Source organism: Anabrus simplex, chromosome 1, assembly GCF_040414725.1.
Source record: "Anabrus simplex isolate iqAnaSimp1 chromosome 1, ASM4041472v1, whole genome shotgun sequence".
Classification (NCBI taxonomy): Eukaryota; Metazoa; Arthropoda; class Insecta; order Orthoptera; family Tettigoniidae; genus Anabrus; species Anabrus simplex.
The window spans coordinates 1,569,821,705-1,569,835,077 of NC_090265.1; the positions used below are offsets into that span (position 1 = coordinate 1,569,821,705).

General features: G+C 37.6%; 1 protein-coding gene across 2 annotated transcripts in view; it reads left to right on the forward strand.

The window, feature by feature from the left end:
- The window catches only part of LOC136858532 (proteasome adapter and scaffold protein ECM29), a 925,266-nt gene that overhangs the window by 88,534 nt on the left and 823,359 nt on the right, over positions 1-13,373 (forward strand). For both annotated transcript variants that reach the window (XM_067138136.2, XM_067138135.2), the window contains exon 5: positions 8,345-8,494. In XM_067138136.2, the coding sequence (XP_066994237.2) occupies positions 8,345-8,494 (150 nt within the window). The remainder of the gene's footprint in view (positions 1-8,344; positions 8,495-13,373) is intronic.

Genomic DNA, 13,373 nt, shown 5'->3' on the forward strand with positions numbered 1-13,373 from the left:
AGAAGTCTTTTGTGTTAATTGGAACAGTAATTTTACATTTGAGTACAACTTTTGACAAAATTTATCAATATAAATAAAATTTCATAAGAGCTTCCATTTTTGTTTTTGTTATTACTATTATTATTTTTATATCATTATTATTGTTGTTGTTTTGTAAATGCAGTGCACATTTTACATTATCAAAATAAGGTAAAAATGACAGTATTCAGAATATGTATGTAGTAATCCATCCGTCAAGACTTTTTAAATTTGCAAAACATGGTATAATTTATAAACAATTTTAAAATCTCAAGTGATAGCTAACATGAAATAAGACACCATTTTTCAAAACAAGCTCAAAGAAGCACAAAGAAATAAGAAACATGCAAATATCTCATATAGGTATTGAGGTGTAATTTTTTAAATCCTTAAAAATGCCCAGTCCAGAACATTTCTTATGAATATTCAGGCCCAAACTGGAATGGGTTAAAGACCAACCATCATAAGGTTGTCCTCCCGCACAAGCCCTTTAGCAAGAGCAATGGAAGAAAACCAATTGTCCATCCTAACGTTATGGCAAGTATTCTTGGTTGGATCTATCAACCTCTTCATAATACTTTTTGGCATGTTATCCGACACAAATGGGCCCTCTGCTTGAACACCATCATAATGTAGACCTCTGTATTTGATGTATATAGCATCAGGGGATTGACCATAGTGTAGATCTTGAGTCCATAATTCACCAGCTTTTTAGGTGTGAATTTCTTAAAACTGGATCATCCACAGTAGGACTTCTGCATCTCATCTACTGTAACGCAATTATCGTACGGAATAAAACTCTTGGCATCATTCCGAAAACTTACCGAAAACATCTCTGATTGGAGCAAGTTTATCACAGGCTTTTTGGCCTGTCTTGTCTGAACATCATTTAAAAAAAAAATTTTTTTTTTTTTTTTCAAACTGAATTGCTCTCAACTAATAAGTTCTGCAGTTCTGTAAGACATGACCACACAAAAAATTTCAGGAGCTATCCTGTCAATTGCCCAGTATAATGGGATTATTTCAATACTCTGCTTAAATATAGCAGATGTATAGCATCCTTGATTTCTTCAAGATTGGTGTCCACAACATCTCTCTTCTGAGAATAATTAGCTCTGATGTGATGTAAACAAGCATTTCTGTAATACAGTATTTAACTTAATCTGAGTGGGGAGGTAGGGGGAACCCCATCATAGACCACTATTTGTACGCAGTCTTCGAATTGTCATGTTCAACATACTGAAGGCCAGTATTGTTGGGGGTATCGGCGTTTGCTACATCACCAGAATTTCCAAAGAACAGTCATGATCACTATTTGCAGGCTGTTCTGCATCTGAATCCTCTGATTCATCAATATTCCCTTGGTATATATCATCATTAAAGCTGGGATTTCTGTGTAATTACTTATTTTGTTCCTTGCTATTTAGGTGCTGGGAAAAGTCATATGTTCACAAAACACTATATTAGGGTTATTATTACCGAATTTCTTTTTACATATTTTTTTATATTTGTGGGCATTCTACATATTCTTAGTGATATTACATAAAATTACATATTTTAGTGTTTTCCTGTTTTCATATATAATAAATTGCTGAATTGAAGTTTCACACTTAATGTGGGGCTGTTGTCTGTTCTCTCAACAGGGGGATTACGGTAATTATGAGTAACAGGTATTTGAGAGTATGATAGGTGCAGGGTAGAGACCCTTGCGAAATAGGTTATTCTAAAGGTTCCAATTAGCTGCAGGAAAACTGTTACTTTACATGTGCCAGTCTTAAATCTTTCATCCCTTTTAGAGTTAATTACTTTACAACTAGCCACTTTCATGTTGGAGTTTCCAGGAATATTTTTCTAAGCGCATTTCTGTGACCTCTTTGTTATGTACTTAGGAATTTCCAAAACTGTTGTTAGAGCTGTCTTCCTTTGAAATGTCTCAGGTTTTAGTTTCTTTTGAAGAGCTGAAGAAGTAGTTCATGAACATCAGTTTCCTCTAGAGTCAATATGGCACCAGTAGCGTCCTTGCTGGCTTCAGAGTTAAAATCATGGATTGCAGTTGATGAGTCCTTTGCAACTGATGACAAAGTAGTGATTTGCCAAGCATGAAACAAACATATCGTATGTTCCAAGAAATCCCAGCTTGAGCAACATGCTCGAAATGCTCTGCATAGAAAAAACCACCAGTTAGGTCTACAAAAGAAACAAATCCTTTTAACACAGATGCATCCTTCACCTTCAAGTAACCCTTTTTATAAAGACTTATGCAGTGCAGTGATTGCAGCCAATATTCCATGGTATAAACTAGAAGTGCCTGAATTGACATCTTTTCTGGAAAAAGACTGCAAGCAACATGTTCCTAACCAATCAACACTACGCAAGAATTGTCTTCAAGTCTGCTACGACGAGGTAATGCACAACGTAAGACAGCATATAGGAAATTCTTTCACATCGGTTGCTGTTGATGAAACAACAGATGTTAAGGTTAGATTTATTGCAAATCTTGTGGTGGGGAAGCTACAACCTGACATGTTTGATATACTGTAAACACCTAGACTATACAAATCACTCAACTATTGCAAGATTTGTGAATGATGGATTAAGAGCTCTGTGGCTCTTAAAAATGCCTTAAAAATGGCATCTGTAATGGAGGTGTGTACCAAACAGAGAGCAGTTACCGAGTTTCTTTTGGCAGAAAACCAGGGCATTACATTTGTAGGCTCTTGCAGAATGTCCACAGAGACCAGGCAGTGGACAAAACAGAAGCACGGTGATGTATCCTGATGCTGCAGCATATATGCTTAAGGCCGCAACTGTTTTGAAGGTGTTTTATCCCAATATGCTCCCTTTACATGCTTGGTTCATGGACTGCAACGTGTTGCCGAAGATATTAGAGCTAAGTTTCCACAAGTGAATAGATTAATTTCAGCAACAAAAAAGTTTTTCCTAAAAGCTCCACAACGAGTGCTATCTTACAAACAGCAATTGCCAGAGATACCACTGCCGCCGGAACCAGTGTTATCGAGGTGGGGGACACGGATAGAAGCAGTTAAATTCTATAGTGAGCATCTAGATGCTATAAAGACTGTGGTAGATTCTTTTGATCCTGAAAATGCTGTATTTATTAGTGAATCACAAACTGCTTTTAGTGAGTCCAAGTGGTCTCCTCAATCACCTACATCAGGGGCAACTTCTGCTGGCTTCCAGAAACTATCAAACGTCTAGAAACATCAAGACTGCCACTGCAAGATTCTATTGCCATCATAGGGGATGCTATTGAAAAACTAAGTGCTGTGCATGGGGAAACTGGTGTAAGTGAATTGAGTAAATTGCAAAAAGTGTTGCAGAGAAATCCTGGTTATTCAACATTCCACATTGTGTGCCGAATTCTAAATGGAGATCACGTTGATCCTCCCAAGGACATTTCTCCAGCGAAAATTCCTCTCCTAAAATTTGCCCCTGATACATCGTGTGATATTGAAAGATCTTTCTCTGCATATAAGAACATCTTAAGTGACAAACGCCTTTCCTTGACCCCAGAGAATATCGAAAAATACTTAATAGTTCACTGTGCTACAAAATTTAAGGAATAACTGTGCTTTGAGTGTTGAAAATAATAAGTTTCTATTGAATATGTGTGTGATAATCATATAATATGACTCCAAAGAACATTGAAAAATACTTAATTGTTCACTGTGCTGCAAAATGTAATATAAAGCGTGTTTAGTGTGTTGTAACTGGCAAAATGGTAAGTTTATATTAATTATATGATATTACATATTTTGCTACATATTTTGGTGCTTTTTGTTACATATTAATGTACATATTATGCCACTTGATACTACATAAAAATGCCAGCTCTAATCATCATGTACGAAGGGCGTTCATTGTAATACAACACATTTTATTTCTTGGCCAATTTCGGTTTAAAAAATTGGATTTTTTTTGGGGACATGTTTGAATATTCCCATTTCATCTTGTAGAGTTTCATTAATTTCCGATTGGTGGCAGCGCTATAACTAGCCTTAAAAATGGCATCTGTAATGGAGGTGTGTACCAAACAGAGAGCAGTTACCGAGTTTCTTTTGGCAGAAAACCAGGGCATCACATTTGTAGGCTCTTGCAGAATGTCCACAGAGACCAGGCAGTGGACAAAACAGAAGCACGGTGAGTTGTTGGGCGAGGTATATTTCATCACAACAAGGTCGAGCAAACCTGTCTGATCTCCCGCATGCTGGCCGGCCGCACACAACTGTGACGCCTGCAAAGTTGGAACATGCAGACACCCTTATTCGAGGTGATAGATCACAGTCAAACACCTTGCTGCTGAACTTGATGTTTCTGTTGGTATTGCTATACACTTATCTGCCTGTTGGAATATTCAGAGGTTTGTTCTCTATGGGTTCCTTGACATTTAATGGAAGACCATAAAGAGCTCAGAAGAATCATCTGTGCAGAACTGCTCGCTCGTTATGAGGCTGAAGGTGACAATTTCTCGCCAAACATTGTCACAGACTATGAAACATGGATTCATCATTTCGAACCGGAAACAAAACTGCAATCCATGGAGTGGCACCACACCAACCCTCCCATTAAGAAAAAGTTCAAAACCGTACCCTCAGCTGGTGAAGTCATGGCTACCTGCTTCTGGGACACTGAAGGGGTTATTCTGTTCGCTGTCCTCCCTCGTGGTGAAACGATCGACTCTGAAGTGTATTGTGTTACTCTAAGGAAATTGAAGAAGTGACTTCAGGGTGTTCGTAGTCACAAAAATGATAACGAACTTCTCCTTCTCCACGACAACGCAAGACCTCACACAAGTCTGCGCATCCGACAGGAGCTCACAAAACTTCAGTGGTCTGTTCTTCCTCATCCACACTACAGCCCGGATCTCACGCCTTCTGACTTCCATCGGTTAGGCCCAGTGAAGGATGCACTCCGCGGGAAGCACTACGTGGATTGGCACGTAAAAGAACTCCTGCAGGACAAAAATACTGCACCCCGGAATAATCAAACGAGGCTAATATTAATGTCGAATCCATACTTTTGTACATGGCTGAGTTGAACTGTGATACTATGGGTGCCCGATAAGTCATATTTCAGCCGCAGTGGGATTGAAGGTTGAGAAGGGGTGAAAATGAATGTAAAAATAACCAAGATTATGGATGTATGTGGTTATGTTCTGGTATACCTCTTAATCACACTTGACCAGGCGAGTTGACCGTGCAGTTAGGGGCGCGCGACTGTGAGCTTGCATCCGGGAGATAGTGGGTTCGAACCCCACTGTCGGCAGCCCTGAAGATGGTTTTCCATGGTTTCCCATTTTCACACCAGACAAATGCTGGGGCTGTGCCACAGCCGCTTCCTTCCCATTCCTTGGCCTTTCCTATCCCATTGTCGCCATAAGACTTACGTTAAAACTTGTGAAAATTTGAATTTATAATTCCACCTTTAAATTACTTGTAATTGTCTTTATTAAAAAGACTACATTAAATTATACTCGTGAAACATGTTTCGTCCTCTTATGGGACATCTTCAGTCACAAATACAAAACATTAAAAATAAGGCGAGGACACGTTGAAATAAGTGATTAAAAAGTCTTTGTATCCTGTGACGCGGCGTGATGGCGTCTTGTCAATCTTCAATGTTAAAATGGTGCGACGTGAACATAATATGAAGCATGAAGTCCAATTAAAATCACAGTAAATTAAATTGTTGTTCAAAACAACGAATTTTGAATTATAAAACAACGTGAGTGGCTGTGCGAATAAAATTATATGCATATTGTACATAAAACAGTGTGGTGATAATGCCACATTAAAATAGCTTCCGCCGTGCGCGTAGAGGTGCGCGGCTGTGAGCTTGCATCCGGGAGATAGTAGGTTCGAATCCCACTATCGGCAGCCCTGAAAATGGTTTTCCATGTTTTCCCATTTTCACACCAGGCAAATGCTGGGGCTGTACCTTAATTAAGGCCACGGCCGCTTCCTTCCAACTCCTAGGCCTTTCCTATCCCATCGTCGCCATAAGACCTATCTGTGTCGGTGCGACGTAAAGCCCGTAGCAAAAAAAAAAAAAGCTTCCTTGATTAAGAGGTGGAGTTATACTGATGATGCAAGTTGAACTTGATTATGTGTTGACAATAGGGGCCGAAAAAGAAAAATATTAAAGAATTGAGGAACAAGTTCAATTAAAATATTAACCAAGTGCCCATCCAGTCACTCACCTCCTTGCCCGTCTTACGTCGACCACTCCACCTCAAGTGCTAAAGCTGAGTGACGTCCTCGAAGGTCGTTGAGGACTGACTGTGAGGGGAGGTTGAGGGGGAGTTTGATGTAAGTGGAGAGGCGCGAGGTACAGTATTACTCATGTGCCTTCGTGAAAATAATTTATTGATTAACTCCTCAAAAAGTATATTGAGATTATATATTGGGTTGCATTTTTTATCAATATTTATAAAAATGTTTTCCAAAATATTCAATAGATTTCCTTTCTTACATAAATGGAGAATTTGAAGATCTTGTTGTATGCCTGTGAATGTATGTTTGGTATCTTCCATATGTGAACCGAATGCTGAGAATCTCACATTAGAAATAGGAAAGGATTTCCACCTATCAATACTTATTTATTGCACTTATTATGCTACAGGACCGGTTTTGACCCTTTACATAAGGTCATCTTCAGCTGAACCATGCGTACATATCTATATGATGAAGCTATGATTAAGATTGTATTGTCAAAGGAATGCCATACGATAATAAACATTTGGTCACATTATTATCATATTAAATTATTATCATATGGCATTCCTTTGACAATACAATCTTAATCATAGCTTCATCATATAGATATGTATGCATGGTTCATCTGAAGATGACCTTATGTAAAGGGTCAAAACCGGTCCTGTAGCATAATAAGTGCAATAAACAAGTATTGATAGGTGGAAATCCTTTCCTATTTCTAATTGTGTAATTTGTCAATACGGAAATGAAAATTATAGATTACGATGCTGAGAATCTGCCGTACTTTGACGCATTAACATGTTCATTATACCTTTATGTTAAAATTGCGGCCTGTCTGTCCAATATAACCGGTGGAACGCTGCTGGCACTTTAATTTGTAAACACCTGATTTCTGAAATTTGCTATTGCCGTTATTGATAGTGTGCTGATTAAAGAAAAGATGGGCGTTGTTACTGGTTGTTTTAAAAGAAACTTTCATATTAAGTTTCTTGAAAACATTCGTGATTTCGTATATTTCGTATATGAAGTTTATAACGTGCAATAAGACTTATGTGTCGGTGAAGCAAATAGCAAAAATAGTAACCAAACTTGGTTCTCTGCTAGGGGTGGCTTACCCCTCGCATTGTTCGTTTCCAGATAGTAAGTCATAAGTTTACCAAGTTTGGTTGAAATTGCTCCATTGGTTTAGGAGAATATGTTGAAATTATACTCATAGCCTATATACTTATTTTTCAGTTATATTATATAGACTCGCCTTTGCTCTTTGGGGGCTCCACCGGCAAGCCCCCATTTGCTCTTGCGGTTGATAATTTGCATCATTCCACTGTTGATAAATACTTTTCACAGTTTCTTAAATATTTTTTCACATCTAATATTCAGCTACATTCTTCAACTAGCCAGACCTATCAAAGTTGGTCCTGTGACATGAAAGTACATCTCGATCATGGCATGTTGGATTACTATTTCCAAGTAACAGGCACTATCATGAACCTCCTAACAAGAAGGGTGCTTTATGAAACATGTTCCCATTCTCCTATAAACATTTCTTACCGGTCTATCATGATACAGTGTAAGTTTCTGTCACCTAGTGACAATCTGTCCATCAAGTCGATCCAGTCTTGATGCGGCTTTGCAATTAAATTAATTACTTACAATTACTCATAAAAAATCTACCCATTGGATTTCGTTCATACCATGTCTCTGTAGTAATAAGAACAAAATGTCAAATTTTCAGCAGAATCATTCCAGTAGTTTTGGAGTCCATGCGAGACAAACACAAACATACTTTCACTTTTATATATATAGATATATTCCATTCCTGTTAGCTTTCTTACCTGAGCATTTGTTGTTAGTAGATACTTCTGAGTATTCTACAGCCAGAACATGTGGGAATCTACTGTTCTCTTGAATTTATTCCCTTTTTGTTCTGGAATTTAAAAACAAAATCTTCGTTAGTCTTTTTACGTATACATGTACCACTAGGAGAGGAAAAGAAATGAGCACTATTGACAAATTGTTTGGCCCAGTTCTAACAGAGTTTCAAAACTCTTGTCATTTTTATATTTAAACTTACCTGTTTGTTGTTTCAGTTTGCTTCTGCTTCTGATGCCTGTACTGGGAAGTGTAACTGTGCCAGCAGATGCCCAGAAGCGTGCAGCATTGTTCGGACTGAATGAGAGACCGCAAGTAGCCAAGCAGTTGGCTGACTTCATGTTGGATGTTCTGCTGTTACCATATGGGTGAGCCAAAACTCTTGTTAGCTCTCTACCCCTCCCCATCCTTAATTCCACAGAATTGAAAAAAAAGGAACCATCAGAGAAAACTTGCTGTAGATCACAACATTGATTAAAAGAGAGAGGGAAAAAAAGTCATATTGCACTTTGAAACATTTTGTTCAATTATAGAATGAACCAAATATCATTGTGTGAAAATTCTCAGTGTGTTGTATTTCATGACCAGTATATCATCGAAAATTCCAGTTCTGTTAATTATTTCATATACTTGAACATGAAGGACTTCCTGTTCATGGTATGCTTGAAAATATATTTTAAAAGTATTTTGTTTGAAAACAGTCAGAAATGGGCCGATTTTCCTTGAAAATCCATTACAACCACCTCAATCTGCAAGCAAAGTTGATCACTTAACTGAAAATATTATACAGGATTTTAAATTCAAAACTTCCCAGTCTAAATAAATAAATAACATCTGAACACAACAAAGGAGGAAGCTTCAAAATTTTAGCAAGGACTATTGGAAGTCAAGAAAATAAGGGTCAAGATGAATGCACAGGGTTACTTTCCCTGATCCATAGATGGACAAACTCGAAAAGAAGAAGAAATAATAATTACGTACTGCTCGAGTAAAGCGACCCTCTAACTCTTGACTCAATCAAGAAATTTGTGATCAAATGAAAGACAGAGGTGCAGCTTATAGTTACTATGTGAAACATCCCGCACAGGAAAACTTTGAGAATTATAAAAAAATCCGAAATAAAAAAACGCAGATGGTAAGTAACGTTGAAATACGCTACTCGTACAAAATTTTAAATACACATAACTCTGCTGTTGTATGGAAAACTCTCCATTATATGGGTCTAAATAAAACAAAGACAAAGGATAGTAACTGTAATGTATCTTCGAACGATCTGAATGATTAGTTTAGCTCATGAAATGTCCAGACGAACAGAAATACCAAGAGAGCCACTATTGATTGAATATCTTCAAAGGGAAAACATGGTGGAGAAACATTCTACTTCTCTCATGTGACTCCAGGTGATGTAAAGAGCGTCCTCAATGACATAAAATCGAGGTCTACTGGACACGACGGAATAAACCTGTCCCATTTAGGAAAAATTCTAGATATCATTCTTCCTACGATAACATACATTATTATCACCTCTCTCATGACGGCAAACTTTCCTGAGAACTGGAAAAATGCCACCATCCGACCCTTGCTGAAAAATAGTACCCCCACAATCCTAGACGATTACCGCCCTGTTAGTATCCTCCCTGTACAAGGAAAAGTACTGGAGAAACTAGTACACAAACAAATGACAGACGCGTACGTCAAAACTTACTTGACAGATATCAGTTGGGGTTTAAATTGAATTACAGTACCAACACAGTATTAGTAAAAGTAACTAGCGACATTCAGCTATCAGTGGATAAGGGACAAATGACAATTCTAATTCTTCTCGACCTTACAAAGGGATTTGACTGCATAGAAAAAGACATTTTACTAGCCAAATTAGAAATGATTAAATTTTCTAATAATGTATTATGCTGGGTATGTTCCTATCTCAGTGGACATAAACAATGTATATCAGTGGGAGATAATATTTCTAGATGGCGAAATACTGAGATGGGGATAGCACGGAGTGGGGTGTTATCACCCCTTCTGTTCTCCCTATACATGAATGACCTATCAGAATAACTGACAAACTGTAAATATCACTTATACACAGATTACATCCAATTGTATATTCATGCCAAGTCGAATGACATAAAAGAAGCAACCATGAAATTAAACTAAGAGCTGTATAACATTAACGAATGTACTAGTAGCTGCTGACACAAGCCATCATAATAGGATCTAACAAAGCACATTCCAAGTTAGAAAGCATCAATATACCGGTTATCAAGATCAATGAAACACCTATAACACTGAAAGACTCCATTAAGAACCTTGGAATAATTTTTAGTAAGTATTTTAGTTGGTCAGAGCAAGTAACAAAAATTTGTCAATGTTTTTTCGGGACTTACTACCTGTCAAAACCAGGAAACTGCTCGTTCAAGGACTAATACCACCAATATATTTGATTTTGGTGGTGTAGTCTATAACAACATATATTGCTCACTTGGTTCTAAACTTCAATGGGCGCGTAATGTCTGCTTTTAATTCATTCTAAATGTTCCACTCCATTCCCACATCAGCCCATTGCTCCATCAGCTGTCCTGGTTAAGATTATGTGATAGACGTAAGTACCATGCTGTTTCTCTTCTGCACAAAATACTGTGAACAGGTAAACCAGATTACCTGAGAATAGATTGCAACTACCTCTCTCCTTCAGGTAGAACATCTTCAAGGTCATCAATACGATTCCTGTTGTCCATCCCCACTCACCACAGTAGTACGTATAACAGCTCATTTGTACTGGGAACCATACATTCCTGGAATTCTTTCCCGGCTGAGTTTAGAGATATAAGCAACCTAAAGCTATTCAGAAGAATGCGCTGGAGATTTTACCTACATTCAGATTAATTTACTCTTAAGAAGCACCCTCAAATGTTAGATTATTGAGTTAAATGAATAAAATGTAAATGTAAGGTTAGTAACATTATAATTTAAATTTTTTGAGATATAGTTTTAATAATAGTAAATACTATAAATTCATTTAAAAAGTTAAAATTATGATACTTTAATTTCAGTTAAATTACAATTTTCATTAATTTTAAATTGTATGTAACGTACGTATGTACGATCCCCGAGTTTATAGGTTAGAAAATTTTTGTATATAATTTGTAATGTTAAAATCATGTAATTTTGTTTATTTACAATGTAAAAACGTAATATTATCAGAAGAATGTGTAGTTAGGGAATATTGCTTATGTGCATCATTATATTTTGTATAAATTTCCGTTTGGGTAAGAGTCAGTAAATACGGCCTAGCCGTAAGGATTGTGCAACCGGGAAAACAGCGACTATATCGGGAAGGACAGTTGAGGTCAGTTGTGTGTGTTGCAACTAAGTGGCTTGGAAACACGGGGTACGGCAGGTTGTATCTGTTGAAGAATTGGAGTGGATCAATGTGGACATACATGAGTGGACGTTCTATGTCACATCAAATACTCGATAGCCAATGCGAGGGCTTTGTTTTGAGCGAGGTTTGGGTTGACTGAGTGACGCGGGAAGAAGTGCCTGTGAGAGCGTTGCTACCAGTAAACTTTTCAGGATGCTATAACCACGTGTAGCAAGCCTATAGAAGTGTGTCCGCGTGTGCGGCGAGAGATTCTCATTCCGATTCTGATACTTATTCTGAGTCTGACTCTGATGCTGATTCTGTGTGTTTCTCATTTGTACCGGTCTGCGGGAGCTACGTATTTGTGCAGTTTGCTATGCGATCTGCTATTGTTCGTGAGTATCTGTTACGGAGTGAACATGGTATAATCACGACGACTTACCGGCTTTGCAGTGGACTTTCTGTAAAAGAAAGTGTTTGTTTGTAACTTGTCAGCCGAGTATGCAGCTTCAGTTGATGGAGAATTTTGCTGTTTGTTTGCCTCCGGACATGTAACGCTTTCTGTCCAGCTGGCAATTGGAAAGGATTCAAGACGTCGACGAAGAAGTGTAAATAAGGTTAGGGATGCTCTTCGTAAAGAAGGTTGCATCCATATGTAGAGAAATAGTCGTCGTACTTTTCTCTACCAGATTAGGATTCACGGTAACAGTGGAGTGCAGTGGGGCTCTTACCTGGAGGTATGTTAAAAGTATAATGATATTTTATTTATTTTATTGGTGATTTTAATGATTTGTAATTTCCCTTTGTAGACGGCAAACACGAGTTGGTCTCGTTAAATGATATTTTATTTTATTGGTGATTTTAGTGGTTTGTAATTTGCCTTTGTAGACGGCAAACACGAGTTGGTCTCGTTAAATGATATTTTATTTTATTGGTGATTTTAGTGGTTTGTAATTGGCCTTTGTAAACGACAAACGAGTAAATCTCGTGAAGATATGATTTTGTTGGGTAGTATTGTGTATATTTGCTCTATGTAAACGGCAAGCACTAAGTGGGTTGCATAAGTGTTGATTTTTGTTGGTGTTTGTCACATATTAGTTCTTATTCTGGGAGTAAAGTCATAGAATCAAACTTAAAGTGAGTCTTTTGTCAGTGGAGTAAGGCTGAACCTGTTATGTTACCCAAATTTAATTTCAGGGGTTATATAGCAACAGGTAAGGTTATAAAGTAAGTCTGGAGCCTCGTCAGCCTGATGACCGTCGCCTTGGGAGAGGGAGTGGCTCGTTGCTCTACATAATTAAATATTCCTGCAATTGTTTTGCAGGTGGCGCCCATTATCCTTGTTATTTACACTTATTTGAGTCAACGTTTATCTGTTCAGTATTTCAATAGCTTGCAGTAGTTGCATGTATTAAACTTATTTTTAATTTAAAGTACAGTGGAACCTTGGATTGCGAGCATAATTCGTTCCGGCAACATGCTTGTAATCCAAAGCACTCGTATATCAAAGCAAGTTTTCCCATAAGAAACAATTGAAACGCAGATGATTCATCCACAACACAAAAATATGTATTCGCATACCATTTCTAAAACAAAGTATAACGTAAAACAAATGAAAATGCACTTTTTCCTTACAATAGAATCATTCTTGGTGTGAGGAAGATGAGAGATGACATGAGAAGAGTTACTGTGTAGCACGAATTTCATTAACGGAATCACTGCTATCTGTTGGCTCACTGGAATTGTTTTATTTTCTTGCAACTTTAACGAGGAACCTGTCCAATGACTGTTGTTTTTGCCTCTTTTTGAGGATTTCACGAAAATGTGACATTGCATTGTAATTGAACTGATTCGTCGCTCCTACTGCTACAGTCTTATTC